The following is an 18,679-nucleotide window of genomic DNA, read 5'->3' as shown; positions in this document are numbered from 1 at the left end:
TACAGGTCATCTACATGTATTTCTCTTTTTATTTAGGAAGTCAACTTTTATAAGATTATTGACTATATTTTACATGGAAAAGAAGAAATCAAAGTCATTCCGTGAGTGTTCATTGGCAGCCTGCGAATGTGTGGTAATTAGATATAATGCTGGGATAGAACAACAACATGTCTGTATTGTAGAAATAATTTCATTTCATTCTCTCTCTAAAGGTCACCTCCAGCAGATCACTGGTGTCTTGTCAGTGGATTGCCAACATATGTTGCTGAAAATGGATTTGTAAGTTCACAGCAAAAACAAAAACTAAGTTTTAGTTCATGCAGTTCTTCTGATTGAATAAAAAAAATCCCCCAAACCTCCCCACAGCCAAAAACCTCTACAAAAATATTGTGCTGCTTCCAGTGTCATTGGTTCCCAGTGAAATCATGTGAATCAGCAGTCTGGATGGAGACAAGCCCTGAGCACAAACAGCTAAAACATCAGGAAAATTTCCCTCTGATTGTGGTGACATTGGAAGAATAATGTGTGCATCTGATGTCACCTTCCAGGTGTGCTAACTAAGTCTCACAACAAAATGTCAAAGTAAGAAAATCATCATACACACAGTTTTAAAATTTCCTTATCCCTTCTTGCGTAGCCAATATACATAATTCAAAGCTGTGACGTATGACTGTTATTAGTAATCCTATGGCATTTTTAATAGCAGTAAGGACAGAGCCTTTAGTACTCAGTTATTTCTTTCCGTAACCCCCCCCATGCCCTTTTAAACTGGAAGTTATTTTCTTAACCATTATGCTTATGCACTATGAGACATCATACAGGAGGGACTTTGCTACAAGTACTCCAGAATGATGTCTGTTAGAATAACGACATCTAATTTAATAGGAACAGTTTTAATTTCTGTAGCTAGCTAGGGTGCTCACTGCTGCTAGCTTAGAAAATAAATACACCTTTTTAAAATATCAGGCCAAGTCTCGGTGCACATTATATTCCATTTAAACAACATCTCCTTTTCTTTATGCTGCAGATTTGTAACATGATGAATGCACCAGCAGATGAATATTTCACATTTCAGGTAATTCCAGTAATGTTACCTTGCCTATATCAATAGCTGTGTTACCACTTTGAAAGAAATATAAATTTCTTACATTCATACAAAAGAAAACAGTTCCTGTTCTTTGGCTTTCCTACAGAAAGGACCAGTGGATGAGACCGGATGGGTTATCAAAAATGTCCTGTCATTGCCTATTGTCAACAAAAAAGAAGAAATTGTGGGAGTTGCAACATTTTACAATAGGAAAGATGGAAAACCTTTTGACGAGTATGATGAACAGATCATTGAAGTAAGCTTAATAGGATTAGAGGCTTTAAGGAGCCATATGATGTTAATAAAAATATTATTGTAAAAAGTAATTTTAAAATGTCTAAAAATTGTCAAATAGGCTATATGAACATCTAACCAAATGTCTATTTTCTTCACTACACAGTTTCTTACAAATCAGAAATTTTATTTCTCTTTATAAACCTGAAAATTTATGAGAGAGCATTTACATTCCAATAATGAACAAAAGTCAGATATAATTTTATTTTTAATCTTGACTTTTTAGTAATGGTCAGCATTTCCTAATTAGCAGTGGGTAAGCCGGTATGGCATGCTGCTTGCCAATGGATATCATGCCTGTGATCATGGGAGTTTCCAGAGTGTTCACGATCACATGCACTTGGGCAAGATAAGACGCTACACAGTGTATCCAAGTCCACTCAGCTAACTGAAGCTTCATAAGCCTTAAAGTCCTGTATACAAAATGGGAATATGGGCCCCTAATTACTAGGCTGAGACAAACAACATCATTAAAAGCTGTGAGGTACTAACAGAACCTGTTGATGGAAGGTAAAAGCCTCTAACAAGTAGAGTTGCTTTTCAAAGGGCACTACCAGAAACTGGAGTTTAAGAAAAGTACGTTCAAATTGTCAGTTTAATTTTATTGTCGTGGTGTCATCTCCACTTTGCTTGGCTTTGTTCCAGACTCTCACACAGTTCCTGGGGTGGTCTGTTTTAAATACTGACACTTACGACAAAATGAACAAGCTTGAAAACAGGAAAGACATTGCTCAAGAAATGCTTATGTACCAGACAAAGGCCACCCCTTCTGAAATTGAATCTATCCTGGTGAGTTTCTTTCCACAGTCACAAAATTAAAGTAGGAAATTTGCTACACAAAACCTGAATTTCTTACTAATTTTCATTTTAGAAATACAAGGAGAAATTAAATGTAAATAGTATAGAAGAATGTGATCAAAAGGATCTTATCAGGATTTTGGTAAGTCATTAAACTGAAAGTTCTGGTAGCATGTTTGTATCAGACAATAACGTGTCCCGATTATAGAAAAAGTTGTGTATAGCCAAATCCTGATTAATACAATTGATTTTAGCTATCAGTTCCACAAGCTAGATGGAGTTGCTTTAATAATGCATCTTCAACCTCTTCAGTTCTTCTATGTGCAGACCCCACTGTTACCTACAGAGAAACATTTTGTCCCAAGTATGTGTCAACAGACTTGGATAGTCAGTTATACAGAAACATTTATATGAATTAACATTTAAAGTGTTTAACTTCTTTAAAGATCCATGGGGACAGTGCTATACTTATAATTGAATTTATTTCATTTTGAAAATAAAAGAAGGGACATTGATGTAAGGTCACTTTCATTCTGAGTAAAAGAATACATGTAGGAGTGCCCCATGGAACTAACCGACTTTCAGATTAATTTTCCTGCATTTCCTTAGGCAGAGAGGTCCAAAGACAACAATCAGTGAAGAAACAGATTTGACCTATTCGGTTAAAATTCTGCTACTACTAAACCAAAAAAAAGTCACTTGCTTTTCCAGACTGTGCAGTCCTCTGGCTGCCTTAGTATTTCAGTCTAGAAAGGGATTGTCTTTTTGGAGGAAAACTCCTGTTTGTGCCCACTTAGTGCACTTCATTTTTTCTTGTGGGGCAGTCCTGGAGCACATGCACTGGCTTACTTTATCAGAAACAAAACTCAAAGATGTGCTCCAGGAAAACACTGAATGAACTCCCACTGTTAATGGAGCAAAACAGAGCTAGCCTGAAGAAAAAAGGTCAAATACACACAAATCTGTTGACCTCCAGTACCAACCACTTCACATATTTCCTCCTATTACACGACATTTGCTAATGTAGACATAGTCATAGGGAAAAGATCTCACTAAACTATTTTTTTAAATTTTTATTAAACTCCTACAAAACAGACACTCACACAGCTTAAAAGTAGTGAAATCAAAAAATATCAACAGACCATGTGTAGCTTCATATACCCTTAAAGTAAATTTAATTTAGCTGCATAAAGAACTGCAAAAATTAATACATAAAACATTATAAAATCTCTCTACTGCTAGAGCAACAAGTGATTACTATGGTACAGGCTCCAAATGTAAACACATAATTCTGGTATGAATTTTTAAATCTCTAAAAAGCAATTAAAATCAGTTCTCTCAACATTGTGGAGTCACAAATTCAAAGGTCTAGTATCTTCTGCACTGCCAAGGCTACATGCAAATGCTTTATCCTGTTATAAGACCTGGAATCCCAGATAGCTAATGGGATAAAGCAGGTGTTTGTAGATCTGATGATTCACAAAGTAATGTGTCTTAGAACTGCTCCAGGTTTCCTTGTCCTTGACCTCAGATTAGAATAGATATAAAGGAAAATCCCAGGGAGAAGGAAATACCTTTGCATGGATGTTCAGCCTCATTTGTTGAAATATATGCATACATTCAGTCATCTTTTTTCCTTATCCGTAAAATGGATATCATTTATAGACTACTATGGTGGGAGTCATTGCGATCATATAGTCTATTTTTTGTGTTGCATCAGACTTTCCTGAATTAATCCTTGTTTGGATTGGGGCACATCCTTTAAAATATAACACCGCTCTCCTTAGGCTTTGGGATACACAGATGAAAAGTGTTACAAAACAGTTCACTAATATCGCTATTACCAGTTAGGCTATTCAATGTGGATCTATATAATATATACAAAATAGGCAATTTAAATTTAATACAGGCTTCTTAACTTTCATATCCTCTGCATTTTAGAATTTAGTATATGTTTAATGGAGGTTCTTCAGCACAAGGAAGAGCTGGCCTAAGCTCTATATCTGCCCTTTAGAGAGAGAAAAATCCTTGAATGGCATCCAGACAGCTTCTAATGAAATTCTGTACATGGGGAAAAGGTTATGCACTTATACAGCCCAGTAGTTCTGGAATGATCCCTCATTTTCACCAGTGGTCAGGATTGTTCAGAATAGACTGTTGTAAACTACAGAAAGGCAATTACTAGGACAGAATCACTACCAACTACAGCACTAGAAAGTAAACGACTCTAAGGGATTTGAAGTAAGCCATAATAACCATGAATACTATATGCTTTGTACATTTAAGCATTGTAACAATTCTTACTTTATGCATATACTGAAATCATTCAAGAGCCAAGCAGTGAAGAATCTACTGCAAGCAGACAAATGAGAACACAAAATTTGTGAATTTTTACATCTGATCATGTAGGATTTTCCAGTGCACTTTCCATGTGCCAAATCAACCTTACAGGTTTGTCTGTTAAGTGTATAAAGGCTATCACAGACAAAGAGAGACTGTCACAGGGGACAGGGTAAGACAGACTAATTTTGAGAGTTGGTTGTGGAACAGAAACAAACCACGAGCACTCCAGAGGTTAAAAAAAGAACAGAAATCTTTGCTTGCCTATAGTCTCTCCAAGAGAAGACAAGGCTATGGGTAGGTAGGCATGCAAGCACGCCTTCTGTTATTAAAAAAAAAGTTGTTGTTATACTTTATTCTACTGTAAAAGTAAAAAATGTTTTGTTCTAGACAGGTTATTTTTAGTCACTACATTCATTGCTATTCATGAGATCCAAAAGGGAAAAACAACACTTAACAAGAATAATTTTGGTTGTAAAAAAGATGAACTGCAGCCTTGAGAACAGACTAAAAGTGGGAGAATCATGAGATTTTATATCAGGAAGGAGAAATTCCAAGGCCTGAGATTTCTGAACTAAGGAAATGTTGAGATGGTCACAACAGATTGTGTTGGAATTCGGAGTAGGAAGAAACACCATCTGGCCAAGACTTTTACATATTCTCTTTGAGAAGAAAGCCAGCAGTATCACCTTTGTGTTTCATAACTTAATACACATTAGTTTGTACTGAAATGTGGGGCCTTTGAAGATATGGTATGTCTACTGTCCATAGGCAATGTTTTCACTGAAGTCAGAAAAGAAAAAAGTTTTTCCAACTTTGTTCTTGCCAGAAAAAACCTTTTGTTTTTTACTTTTCCTAACAGAAAGAGGAATTACCTGATCCAAAAGATTTAGAACTGTACGAATTCCGCTTCAGTGATTTTCCCGTTACAGAGCACGGCCTGATAACTTGTGGAATACGACTGTTCTTTGAGATAAATGTTGTTGAAAAGTTCAAAGTCCCAGCTGAGGTCTGATTTGTCTTGTTTATATTTATTTAGAAGAAAAATAGCTGACTGTAGGTACTTTAATACAGAAGTAGGCAATATTAAAATATTAGTGGTATGGATAACAATCTTCCAAGCTTAATTAAACATTTGCATATTTTTCATAAAGACTTAAAACTAAACCTGAAATCATGTAAGCTATGGAATGAATTACATCAACATGCATTTACATAAGAACAATTTGCTGTTTCCATGTTTAATTCAATGAAAAGCAATTATTTTCATAGAACTTGTACATTATTACAGTAATTTCATAATATATTCCAGTAATTTTATGGGAATTCCATCATTTTGTTTCAATTATCAGTAAAATCTTAATCACTTTTGTTCATAATAGGTCCTTACAAGATGGATGTACACAGTCAGAAAGGGTTATCGAGATATCACTTACCATAACTGGCGACATGGATTCAATGTGGGACAAACAATGTTTACTCTGCTGATGGTAATGTTGCTAATATTACCCTTACATTCATTATTCAGTTTTCCTTTCTATTCTAACCGGAAAATTCAGGAAGGTACATGCTCAGAATTGCCTGTTTTCTGTTACAGACAGGCAAAATAAAGAAATACTATACTGATCTAGAAGCCTTTGCTATGGTTGCTGCTGCTTTCTGCCATGACATTGATCACAGAGGGACCAATAACTTGTATCAGATGAAGTAAGTACAAATGCTCAAATATATGGATACGTAGTATTTTTAGTCGGAAATGAAAAAAACATGTCAAAACTTGCAAAAATATAAGGTATATATTCCATATTCATCTGGTATGAATGAACATTTATCCTACAGAATATTCCTGCCTCAGAGCATTTATCATGACAGCTGAAACACAAAGACAAAATGCAAAAGCAGAATCTTAGAAGGATCTCCTGGAGCTGCAATTCATTTTTAAGAGAGACTAAGCTTTTGCAATGCTTGGACTGTAGCAGAGCCTCATGCACATGAGGCCACAATGAAATGAGAAAAGTAAATGAAAATCCCTAACTGGATTACTTTTTTTCAAGACAGGGCATAAGCACTTTTCTGCAGAGGAGTTCAGGATGTGGCATAGACAAAGGCCAGTTTAGAGGGAGACAGGTTTTAAGATGCATTGTTTTTCTCTGTTTTCTACCATCCAATTTGACTAGCTCAGTTGTCCCCTGCCCTCAGTTTACTTATTGATGTAGGTCCTTTCCTGAGGTGTCATCTCCTCATGTTATACAGGATTCTGAGCTAAAGAGCTTGTGTTCTGCCACTAGGTCCACGTGCCAGTAAGTTACACACCATGAGGTTAAGCTGTGCAATTCATGCACCTTTTTGTTCTGAGAAAATATTCTAAAGGATTTGTGATTTTTCCTTTATTTGTTATGAAACAATATTAATTAGTCGTTGCTTATTATAAAACTATTAATTCATTTTGTTTTAAACTTTTTTATTACAACATTACATGTCATGGTGAGACCCACTCTTCTCCCAAAGAGTGAACAATCTACCATTTAGTCTTTTATGTGATCTGTTAGGGCTTGTTTCTGTGTGCTAGCCAGAGAACACAGGTTTCTCGGAATGTCACGTGTACCAGAAGATTATTATAATAATTTTCTGAGCACAGTTTCCCATTAACTGTATCTCCAGAATGATTCATCCTTCTCCTCTGACCCTGGATACACTCCTCCCAGGAGAGGCATTTCAGCCTGCATGCTGGAGCAGTGACGTGAGGGGATTTTCCGATTATTCTCAGGGATTCTCCCAGTGACGTAGGAGAGAGAGAATGACAGATGCTGATTCTTATTCAGCAGACTGCCTCTCATCCAGATTAAGTTTTAGGGGGGTTTTAAAACTTCCTACTGTGGTCTTCCCTAGCTGAAAGCCCTCTAGTTGAGGTCATACGTAGTAAAGCTATTTATAAAAGTTATCAGGCTTTACCACAACAGTCCTAATCACAAGTCAGAAAATACAGGTAGCATGTAGCAACCCGCCTTGGGTTATTTGAGGAACAAAGTTATTAGCCAAGGGAAGAAAGAAAGAAAATACACTTCCAAATGTGCAGAACCACCTGGATCCTATGTAGATAGGACACTTCTCCCTTCCTCCCACTACCATAGCCTGACACAGAATTTCCTCTGCTTGAAGCTTAGCCCAACGTCAGACAAATGCCTTGAGCCCTGTGATAAGACTGAGCACACCTGAGCTGCCAGGACTTGCACAGTCTGTAAAACGCTGATTTTGGTGGAGGGGAGAATCCCAAGAGCATTAGAGGAATCAAATCCATTATACTGTTACTTTAGATTTAATATACTTACAGTAAGTTAGAATCACAGGGGACATGGACCACCATCACAGACAGATGAGTTCAAAAGCCGTGCTGCACAATAATTACTAAATGATGCATAAAAGCTATTTTTAAAGGTACACAGAAGGTTCATAGATTAAACAAACCAAAAATGAACATGCAAGACAAGAGAGGCATGTTTTAAAAAACACAGTTTTTGAGTTTTGAGTCATCTAACCACACCTTTGACTTTCATGGACACTGAACACCCAGTGCTCTCCAATTTCCATCATTACTCAGTCACAAGTGTGAACGCAAGCAATTATTTTTTTTGCTCTGCATTATACCAATCATTAATATATATAGACTAAACTATTAAACATACAGATCAGAAGCACTTTAATTCTAAAAATCTGAATCAAAAATATTGCCTCCAAAATATTATAAAGAATTGCTGCTTTTTCAACAGGTCAGCTGCTCCGCTGGCAAAACTTCACGGCTCTTCCATTTTAGAAAGGCATCATCTAGAGTACAGTAAAACCCTACTGCAAGATGAGGTATGTCTGCATGAACCTTCTGCTCACACTGATCAACAGAAAAGATCCAATTAAGTTATGATGTTCCAAATTTCACCGTGTCTCATTCATTCCTCTAGGTCCAGATTAAGAAATTATGCTAAAATTCGGAAGTTTAAGCCAAATTCTTATGCACTGTCCACTTTTAGAGAAACATCAGTAATTCCCCGAGAAACAGACTGACTCAAGATAGAAAAGCTTTTCCTCTGGGCCTCACTCAGGTTTCTTCCACTTTCACAAAACAGCTGATGTCGAAACCAAAGCAGAAAATACAATACATAAATACAAAATGATGTAATTAAACTGCTGCCCCTGGTCCAGGAGGTCTGAGTTCAGCTGCTGGCTGTGGCAGCTGAGGAACAAAGGGATGGAGCTGTTCATGGAGGGCTCTCTCACCCCCAGGTCAGACCCCCCTCCCACATTACCTTGCTAAAACAGAGAAGGCGATAACATGAGGCTCTGCTACAGCTCCCATTACAGATCTTCCTTGCATTAGGCAGACGCCCTCAGCTGCCCTTCCCCAGCAGCCACAGAGGTGAGGCTCTCCACCGTGGGCTCTTCAGGCTCAACAAAATGGCGGCAGTGCAGCCTGGCAGGGCCCTCTGCCCCACGGAGCCCTGCTCCTCCAGTGGGGTCAGGCATCCTTCCCTCAGCAGTGCCTGGCTCTGTCCTGGCTACAAGGGAAGAGATTATTTACAACTCTTTACTGCATATTTTGCAGGGAAATAAGAGATGTAACAGGTAAGGCTTGAACACATGTGCCCCTTCCGTCCCAGTTGCTCACAGCAGCGTGGCAGGCACCCACTTTCACCCTCATTTTTCATTTTCTGATCCCTGTGGTGGTACTATTTCCTGACCTCATGAGGCCACAGAATAAATCCGTACACTAACCAGTAGCACAATGATCATAAAAAAACCCAGAAGATTTATGATTTATAAAAAAAAGAACCAAACCACCTTTACCTTTCTTGATGGCAATGTACTTTTTCAAATGTGTAATGCTGCGGAATAACTCCTGCTCTTTGCTGCAGCAGTTGTCAGGACCTTTGGAGGCTCTCAACAGTGGCATCGCTGTGCCCCGTGCTCTCACCGATGTTGTCCCCCCAGTTAAAGAAGGAAGGAACACCAGGACACTGAGAAAAATGCTAAGCATGATGCTCTGATTGCCTTTGCCTGAGGAAAAGGACATTGCACTTGCTATACTACATCCCTAACATCACTGCAGGCAATTGTGCTGACCCAGGTTAACAAGAGGAAAAGGTGTCTACTGTGAAGCTTCAAAAAGGCTAGGAAAACTAGGTTTATGGAACATGAACTTTAAAGAAATTACGAAGAACTGCCATTTCTTTACTAATTACGTGGAATACAGTTGGTTTTCTTTGGTTTTATTTGCGCAGCCTCTGGGACAGCATGTTAGATCCACCTGACGTTCACACAGTTATTTAGCCATTTATTAGCCATGAATAGGGGTCTTCTTTACCAACTGAATAATTTTTCATTTATAGCGTTATTTTAGTTTAGGGACTGTACCTGGCCAGTTTTGTTATACTGTTCTGTGAGACAACCTGTATAGTACAAACCAAAGACAGTGTTATAAAAGAAACTGAATTTGTAAACTTTCCATCTTGCAGAGTTTAAATATCTTCCAGAACCTAAATAAACGCCAGTTTGAAACCGTTCTACACTTATTTGAAGTTGCAATAATAGCAACTGACTTGGCTTTGTATTTCAAGTAAGTACTAAATTCTGTATAACTTCCTACTGAAAAAATGTCAATCCAATTTACAACTGCAGGTTTTAGCTGTTTATATGCAGAGTACAGAGACGTTTATATGCAGAATACAGAGCTATATATAGAATTGTTATTAAGTCTAATTCTTGTAAAAACCTGAGACATTCTTAGATCCATTATAAGCTTTCAAATTAGAAAACACATAAATTTATATAATACTTAGTGTACATTTAGTAGGTCATTCAAATATGCTTTTAGTTAGTATGCTTATGACATGGAAATTAAGATGCTGGTTTAAAAACAAAACTGCAGACATCAACTGATCCCAGTGCTAAATATGCCAAAGATTCCAAATATCAAATCATCCATCCTGTTCCTAAGTTACTGACTTAATGTGCTTTTATAATGGGCATTTTCCTTAAAGGTATATGGAGCCTTTTGTTTTGGTCCAGATGTCTTATGACTGTAACAATTTAAAGCCAGGAGATAGGAAACAATTCAGGAATAACAGCAGTTATTACATTTTAGTGAACAGTAATTCCATTATTTCATTCATTCTAAATGCAAATTAAAAGATTTATTAAGCAATAGCAAGACACGTTTATATTTTTGAAAGTTCTTCTCAGTCAGGTCTTAGTGCTTCTTTGGATTTTTGAGGGGAGGGAGCAGAAGAACATTTATTAATATTCGCTTCACTTTTCCCAATTCATTATGTTATAGGAAGTAACAAACCTGTAATACTAAAGAAACAAGAATGCCACCCCAAACAGTTTAATGTGAAGAGTCAGTAAACTGGTTATTTGTTTCTTTGTCAGGAATTCTGACATAATACTTTACATGTAAGTGGTATATAGCAAAAGCTGAATGTGATAGGTTACCTGAAAAGTTTGAGTTCAACAGGAAGAAGGTGTCACTTTGATACAACTATGACTACGATGCTACTTTGGAAAAGCATAAATATCAGAAATATGGTTTTCTAATTAATTTTTAATGCAGAAACTTTAATTCACTAATATATGGTTTATTGGGATGTTTTAACAGGAAAAGAACTATGTTTCAAAAGATTGTGGATGCAATTGAAAAAATGGAAACAGAAGAGGAGGCCATTAAATATATATCTATTGACCCAACCAAAAAAGAAGTCATAATGTAGGTGGTTAATATTTTACTCTATTCAATCAGTTACCTAGGACCAGATTGTTAAAGAATTTGGGCACCTACACATGTAAATTAAGACTGGGTGTTATTGTTCAATGATGAGCATAACCACGATTTTGAATGAGAAAAAGATGCTTACAATCTTCTCAAAATGGGCAAAATATGCATCCATCTGCATCTTAGGTACCCAAATTCCTTAAAAAATCTAGACCTTTTTTTCCTGTCATCATCCTAACTATACTCCTGTTTTGTTCTGTGTTTTCAAAGGGCTATGATGATGACTGGATGTGACCTGTCTGCTATAACCAAGCCTTGGGAAGTGCAAAGTAAGGTAGGTACTTTTCAAATAGACAATACTGCATTTACTCTCTGTTTTACTGCCTATTTGGTGCATGATCATTTTTAAAAACAATTACTTATTATCATTTGATAGATATTTAAGTATCTGCACCCAACTGTGTTTCCAGAAAACCACCTCTATTTTTCTGTCACTGTAAGTGTAAGGGTTCCGTGATGTCTCTCCCCAACCACTCTACCGTTGTTCCACCCTTCTCTGTTTGTCCTTCAGCTAAAACTGTCATACCTGATTCTGTCAGCTGTTCTAGCTACCCTTAAATATCACTCAGTTCTTTTTGTGCTATCCAACTTTTCCTATTTTTCAGGTATTTTTAAGGTACAGATTTAACAGTATGATTTGAATGAATTGTGTCTATTCTTTAGATCTTGGTGCCATTTCAAAGTAGCTTAAACATGCTAAAAATTCTGTGATACAGTGTGACACTGCTTTGTACATAAGTACTTCAAGTACTTCAGTACTTATTGACCATCATGCTGAAGCTCATCACTTACCCTTACAGGAATAGGTTTTAACAATGCATAATCAAAATACAACTGCAAAACGCTTGTGGAGCCTTCTAAGTAATACACCATACAGCTACTAGAAGATTCTTTTATGTTGCTAATATTGTCTGTTCCTGTTGACAACAGTCTATCATTTACTCAGCATGCACCAGAATATTGGTAGAGATAATCTGTGGGAAAAAGCCTTAAGTACACCAGAGAGTGACTGTAATTTTTGAAAGAAATGCTTGACTATCTCTCCAGGGATTAAAGAGTGGAATTCTATTGTGTTTGACCAAAACTCCCTATTTCTGGAGCACTTTTTAAACGACTCAGAGATAACACAGCTAGCAAGAAATAAGTCCTCTTTTTGTGGAAGGGAAGTAAGTAACAATAGTTAAGTAGTAAACTGAGAATACATTGATTTCAACAGTAATATGCCAGTTCTTGGTTAATCAGCATTTTCTGTAAAGACTTGTTCTTTCTTACTGCTTTCTGCTGACACTTCCACTGAATTGTGATCATTCAGGTTGCCCTCATGGTTGCAAATGAATTCTGGGAGCAAGGTGACCTGGAACGAACTGTGCTACAGCAACAACCAATTGTAAGTACTAAATAATTTAGCTGTGTTAAGCAATATTAACTGTTATCAAAACATCGAATAGATAATGGTCCATGATGCTTACTAGATCACTGCACCAAAAAGCATAAAATCTACATAATCTAAATTACTGCTATTCTGTTCTAGCCTATGATGGACAGAAACAAAGGAGATGAACTACCTAAGCTCCAAGTTGGTTTCATAGATTTTGTGTGTACATTTGTGTACAAGGTAAGAATAATTTTTTTTTGTTTTCCCGCTGCAGCAGTTCTGATGGCACAATTAGTGCCAAACTGTTGCAGTTAAAAAATTCTAGATAGCAGCAGGACTCTTGGTCACAGGGTACACAACTATCACAACCGCCAAAATTTTTCAATCTTTTGTTGCATAGCAGCACTGGAACAGGCTGCCCAGGGAGGTTGTGGAGTCTCTTTCTCTGGAGATATTCAAAACCTGCCTGGATGCGACCCTGTGCAACATGCTCTATGGGAACCTGCTTTAGCAGGGGGTTGGACTAGATGATCTCCAGAGGGCCCTTCCAACCATAACCGTTCTGTGATTCTGTGTAACTGCTCTCACTAAGCAAATTCAAGAGATGTGAAGCAAATTCATAAAAAGTGAAGATTTCGGTGAAACTTGAGCACGCTGAAGTTTTGTTACTGCCTTGAAAGACTGAGTTAGAAAGCCCAGTCGGATTCTACACAGTCCCATTTAATATAAGTAAGCAACATGTGGATGGTTACAGAAAGCAGTTAATGGCATAGCAAAGGGAATAGGAAACTTGCAATATTCTAGAAATATAGATGTTCTGTATCTTCTGTAAGGCACTGAAATGCCAACATTATTAAACCTCGTCTAGCTTTTAAAATTATCCCAAAATGTCATGCAGAAAAGTTACATGTAATATTGTAACATCTTCAGACACATCCTCATCTGCTTGGAATATACTGTAGGATACTAGACTTTTTTATTATATCCTGATACTGATAATCATATGACAAAATATAACGTATCATAGTTATAATTGTATTATACGAATCAGACTATCAAATGTGGGATTACGGAAGATATTCAAATGCGCAGTATATAATTCAGATCTTTTCTAACTGACTAGGCACAATATTATCCCAACAAGGTATTTCCAATACTATGTCACCACTGCACAGCCAAGAACATGCTTTCAAATGTGCACCAGGAGGTACTCACACTATTTCTTTTAAAATTTTTTCTCATCTACAGAAAAGCCACTACCAGAGATGGAAAAAGTGCTAGAAAAAAAGTGAAATCAAATAAAATTAATTAATCTAGCATATATACAGAATTAGATTTAATAGAAAAATGAAATCTAATGTTTTCTCTGCATAGCAGCAGTATTTCCACGAATTCAGAATTTACAAATCATCAAATTTCTAATTTACTAATTTAAATTGTTTGTATAGGAATTCTCGAGGTTTCACAAGGAAATTACACCTATGTTTGATGGTCTTCAAAACAACAGGGTTGAATGGAAAACAAGAGCTGATGAATATGAAGAGAAGGTGAAAGCTATTGAGGAACAAAAGAAAAAGGAAGAAGCAGCTGCCAAAAAGGGTTAAGTATCTTCTAAGGTTTTCATTTATGTGCATTTGTAAGGCAGTCAACATATTCTTGCTCTCTCAAATTCACACATGCAGTGCACTTGTGCAATATTCTATTAAACTTTATATTAATGGTATGTGAGTTCTGAATTAGCCAAATTAGCTTTATCTTTACTTGGAAGAGGAGTAAACTTTAAAGGTTACACAAATCTGGTACACTGACCTCATTTTCTAAACTGCAGAATTACAGAAAATATGACCATCACACAAGTGAAGGGAATGGAAAATTTCTTTTTTTTAAGGCTTAAAACTGAATGTAATTAAACACTTATTTATCTCTCAATGCTGCAATCACCTGAAATACTAGAGATGAATTCAGGTGCTTTGTTTAAGCTGAAAATGAAAAGCATAAGGAAAAGACATGGGAATGGATAGCGTGCATTTGGAACGTAAAAAAAGCAGTGCAAATCCCCATTTCTCTTCCAAGTTTAAGATAAAGCTTTTGGCTCTAGTTCCCTGCCATTAGTTTCTTGGCTGAAATACACTCTCTCATATTACAAATTTAACACTAACCTTCTTAAGACAGCCCAAGTTCTAAAACTGAAAGTATGGTTCTGCATATGACACAGAAGAGAATCCAATTTTATAGAAACTGAGAACCTGTCACTGAAGTCTAAGAGTGAAATGAGTCAGTTATTTCTATTCTGTATTGCATGTGGAACAGCAGGTCAACAGCTCTGCCAATCAATCAGCTGAGATGACTGAAAAGGTTCAGAGATTAAAACAAAAATGCATGTGATTACTACAGAATGCTTTATTGTCAGCTAGTTTGAAGAAGAAAACTTAGTTTACTCTAAGTGGGTGTTTCACATCTTTAAAACATAAAACAGTACTGAATGATTTACTTGTCAATCAGTGTCTTTGGGAAATAGGTATTCTTCACATTTCACACAAGAGGGAGGTTACTCAAGGCTGCCCATCAAGTTACTGTGAGAGCATGAAGCGGAACTAGAGTTATTGGGTCCCAAAACAGATGATACTAGGATAACATTTAAAAAAATGTTGTTGCAAAGTGGTTTAAAAAGTACTGTAAGTTACATGATTTAATCAAAGCAGATTTTTGAAAGAGAAGTCTAGTAAAATGAGTCAAATATTATTATTGTAATAAAATTAGAAGAAATATTTTGGTCTGCTCACACTGTAACACCACTTACACCTTCACAGAAATTATGCCCACCCCATTGTCTCCCAAATTTATTTTTAAAGACACTTTTTTGCAATTAATTATACCATCGTATTTATTTAAGATTAATTTATTGCTGAGAACTAGCTGGTTGAGAGTATAAATGAAGTGCACTCTCCTTACACTGGAATGTAAGCATCTGAACTTCACAGAAATACCAGCAAAACAAAACTAAACAACCCAGGACCTACACGCAAACCTCCTTATATATTTGCTTTCTCAGCAAAGAGTATAGTTACTAAAGTCTGATCCTATGCCCTTAAGCATAAGGTTCTTAAATAAAAATTAAATAATACATTTAGGAAGAGTCAAGTATTTCTACTCCCACTTGAAGCTAGGACCATCTTATGCCATTGGTATTTTGGAATCACTTAAGTCATTGACTTAAGGGAAGAAGTATTTTCCCACAAGGAACCTTACACAGGCAAGCACGGATAGACTGATTTGCGGGAGCTAAGGATCTGACTTTTGCACGTCATTAGCTGGTATCACTAAATGTAAGTGAATTATTTTGCATCTTTTTAAACATGCACTGAAATGAGGCCATGCACATTTGTGAAGAACAGATCCAACACTGTCAAATCAAGGCCATCTAAATGTATGGGTTTGTTAAGTCAGTTCATACAAACAATAATTTGATACATGCTGAACCACAGTGGTTTCTCTAGATCACACTGGCCTGGCTATTCCTAGCCATTCAGTAGACAGAAAACAAAATAAACATAATTGCTGAACCACTACAGTGGAAAGTTCAGAGCAGAAACTAAACCAGAATAGAGTATTAACCTAAGAAAATAAAATACATAGTTAGTAACATAGCATTGATTATATCCACAAATTACAGAGGGTAGGACACTGATTATGTGACATGTTTCAATGCAGGTGGAAAGGGTCGAAAATGACCTAGTAACATGGTGATCCACAGCTTTCAAATGTAAGTTTTAATTCTAATATTGGTATCTTACCTTAAATAAACCTGGAAACGCAATTTATTACACTGAAAGAATCTCAACTATGACCAATGAACATCTGTGGAATCATTTGAGAGAGACATTAACAGAATCAGTAGCTACAGAAAACAAATGAAAAGCGTCTCTCTCTCTTAAATGGTAATTACAAAGGGATTCATGCAGGATTGGATAAAGGCTTATACAATTAGGCCAAATTAAAGTTTTTGCATCATCTGCTTCAAAAATAGATTCCCAAATTATATTGATCCAAGAGTTTACTTCTTTTGCATGGCTTCCATAACTCAGTTTTGTATGTGTGGGACCAAGTTACATATATTTAACTACTGAAACTTTCCAGCAAGAGTGGTTCAGTGTGTGTTTGGTCCTTTGAGAAACAGTGGTATCAACTGCTACGCTATATACACATATATGTATATAGCATGTGTTATCGTTTCATATTCCATTTTCCCAGACCAGTAATGAAAGCACATTCAATTTTCAGAAGGTCAAACACACATATGCATATCAAAAAAGCAACACCTTTTTAACAAGAAATTAGAGCAGCTAAAATTAACAGAAAATACTCACTTTACTTTCCTTCTCTGTTTTTTAGCTGAAAATGCAGCTGGAGGCGGTGGCGGAAGTGGAGAGAATGGAAAATCCAAAACATGTATAATTTTGTAATTCTTTGTCTCAGACACTGTTTCTGCTACAGAAAAGACATCTAGAAAGAATCCCATTGAGCCCCACTGGATTTCTGCTTTGCACAGGATAGTATAGATTGATCTTCTAACAATCCTCTTAAACACCTGCCATTTGCTGGAAATAATTTTTAATGGAGCAAACAAACAGTTATAATTAAAAAATGGAAAATTAAAAGAAAAAATAATGGTGCAAAGTAAGTTAACTGTGCGCTCTAGATATTTTTTCATGCCACTCAATTTATATACAGTATTTTTACTAAAATATGTAACTTCTGCACACTGTTCAGAAAAATATAATTCTGACAGAACTTATGTGAAATTACTGAATGAAATCTAACATGTACTATTCAAACAAAAAATTGTGATTTTCGTAACTTCTATATTTAGAGTTTTATATTATGTGTATTTCCTTAATCTGGAATTGTGTCCTTTTCCTTGATTCTCAATACTTTATAAAGTTCTAGAGTAAACACCTCCTTCACTTCAGGAATGCTCAGCACAATTCCCTGGCTCATATCTATTAAAAGCAGGTCCACAGTACACAGTATTTTTTCAAAACTACCAAGGATAAATCCATAAATCGTAGCCCTACCTCAGAGAAACCACTCTCTTGCCCATGTGCAAATGCCTCTGCCCACAGTTCCTAAACTGACCACCTTTTATTGTAAAAATCTAAAAAGGCAGACTGTAAACATCATACTTTGCATAGAAGTAAGAGTTTACTAAGATACCTATACCAGTATATCTACAGCAGGATCTATATTCAAAGGCATTTTAAAAGGCTCATGTACTGCCAACGCACCTTTTTAAAATGCAGTAAATGAAAGTATTTGAAAACCAACGAACTGGCACAAATTTAATCTTGGGAGGGAAAGGACAGCAGAAATAGAGCACATCAGAATTCACATTACCTCCCTTTCTACAACCAAGACGACAGACTGCACACAAATTAGCTCTTCATAATGAACAATCTCCCTACAAAAACCTTCTGTTCTTGAAGAATGACAGGGTCCATGCCATACCTTCTGCTCAGGTCTCACAAAGCCAGCTCATCCTGCAGATGAAGTAAGGAAAATGGCTAGTGTATTATGCATGTATCTGAGTATTCACTGGAATCAGTTCCAAATCTAAGAGATGGATGTCAAATGAAATTCCCGCAACAAACAAGTTTGACCTGCAGACTCAATCCTGCCACTTTTCTTCCCCCTTTAAAGAAAGCAGACCCCTATATAATTTTTTCTCTGAAGGGCCCTCAGCATCCACAGAGAAGGGAGAATGACTGAAGAATTTGCTGTATTATATACCTTTCTAAGAATGCTCTGTGAACACAGATAATGTGTACAACTATCACCCAAAATTAAAGGAATGCACAAAAAAATTCCCGCTTATTACATCCTTATTTATAACTGGACCAAATATTTTATGCAAACTTAGTTATGACATAAAACTGGGTACCATGTATTATTTTCTGCAGATACTAAA

General features: G+C 36.4%; 1 protein-coding gene across 2 annotated transcripts in view; it reads left to right on the top strand.

Moving 5' to 3' along the window:
• Positions 1-17,177, top strand: part of PDE6C (phosphodiesterase 6C) — a 29,663-nt gene extending 12,486 nt beyond the window's left edge. The window contains exons 6-22 of one of the 2 annotated variants that reach the window (XM_068399148.1): positions 37-101; positions 213-279; positions 1,028-1,075; positions 1,194-1,343; positions 2,027-2,170; positions 2,253-2,321; positions 5,382-5,528; positions 5,902-6,009; positions 6,117-6,226; positions 8,287-8,374; positions 10,024-10,124; positions 11,166-11,273; positions 11,550-11,613; positions 12,652-12,726; positions 12,871-12,954; positions 14,163-14,313; positions 17,119-17,177. In XM_068399148.1, the coding sequence (XP_068255249.1) occupies positions 37-101; positions 213-279; positions 1,028-1,075; positions 1,194-1,343; positions 2,027-2,170; positions 2,253-2,321; positions 5,382-5,528; positions 5,902-6,009; positions 6,117-6,226; positions 8,287-8,374; positions 10,024-10,124; positions 11,166-11,273; positions 11,550-11,613; positions 12,652-12,726; positions 12,871-12,954; positions 14,163-14,313; positions 17,119-17,177 (1,638 nt within the window). Of the gene's footprint in view, positions 1-36; positions 102-212; positions 280-1,027; positions 1,076-1,193; positions 1,344-2,026; positions 2,171-2,252; positions 2,322-5,381; positions 5,529-5,901; positions 6,010-6,116; positions 6,227-8,286; positions 8,375-10,023; positions 10,125-11,165; positions 11,274-11,549; positions 11,614-12,651; positions 12,727-12,870; positions 12,955-14,162; positions 14,314-17,106 lie in introns of both variants that reach the window. The other variant, XM_068399147.1, reaches the window with a different exon arrangement.
• The last annotated feature ends 1,502 nt before the right edge of the window (positions 17,178-18,679 follow it).

The sequence above is a fragment of the Nyctibius grandis genome, chromosome 4, assembly GCF_013368605.1.
Source record: "Nyctibius grandis isolate bNycGra1 chromosome 4, bNycGra1.pri, whole genome shotgun sequence".
Classification (NCBI taxonomy): Eukaryota; Metazoa; Chordata; class Aves; order Nyctibiiformes; family Nyctibiidae; genus Nyctibius; species Nyctibius grandis.
This window is presented reverse-complemented; position numbering and strand designations above follow the sequence as displayed.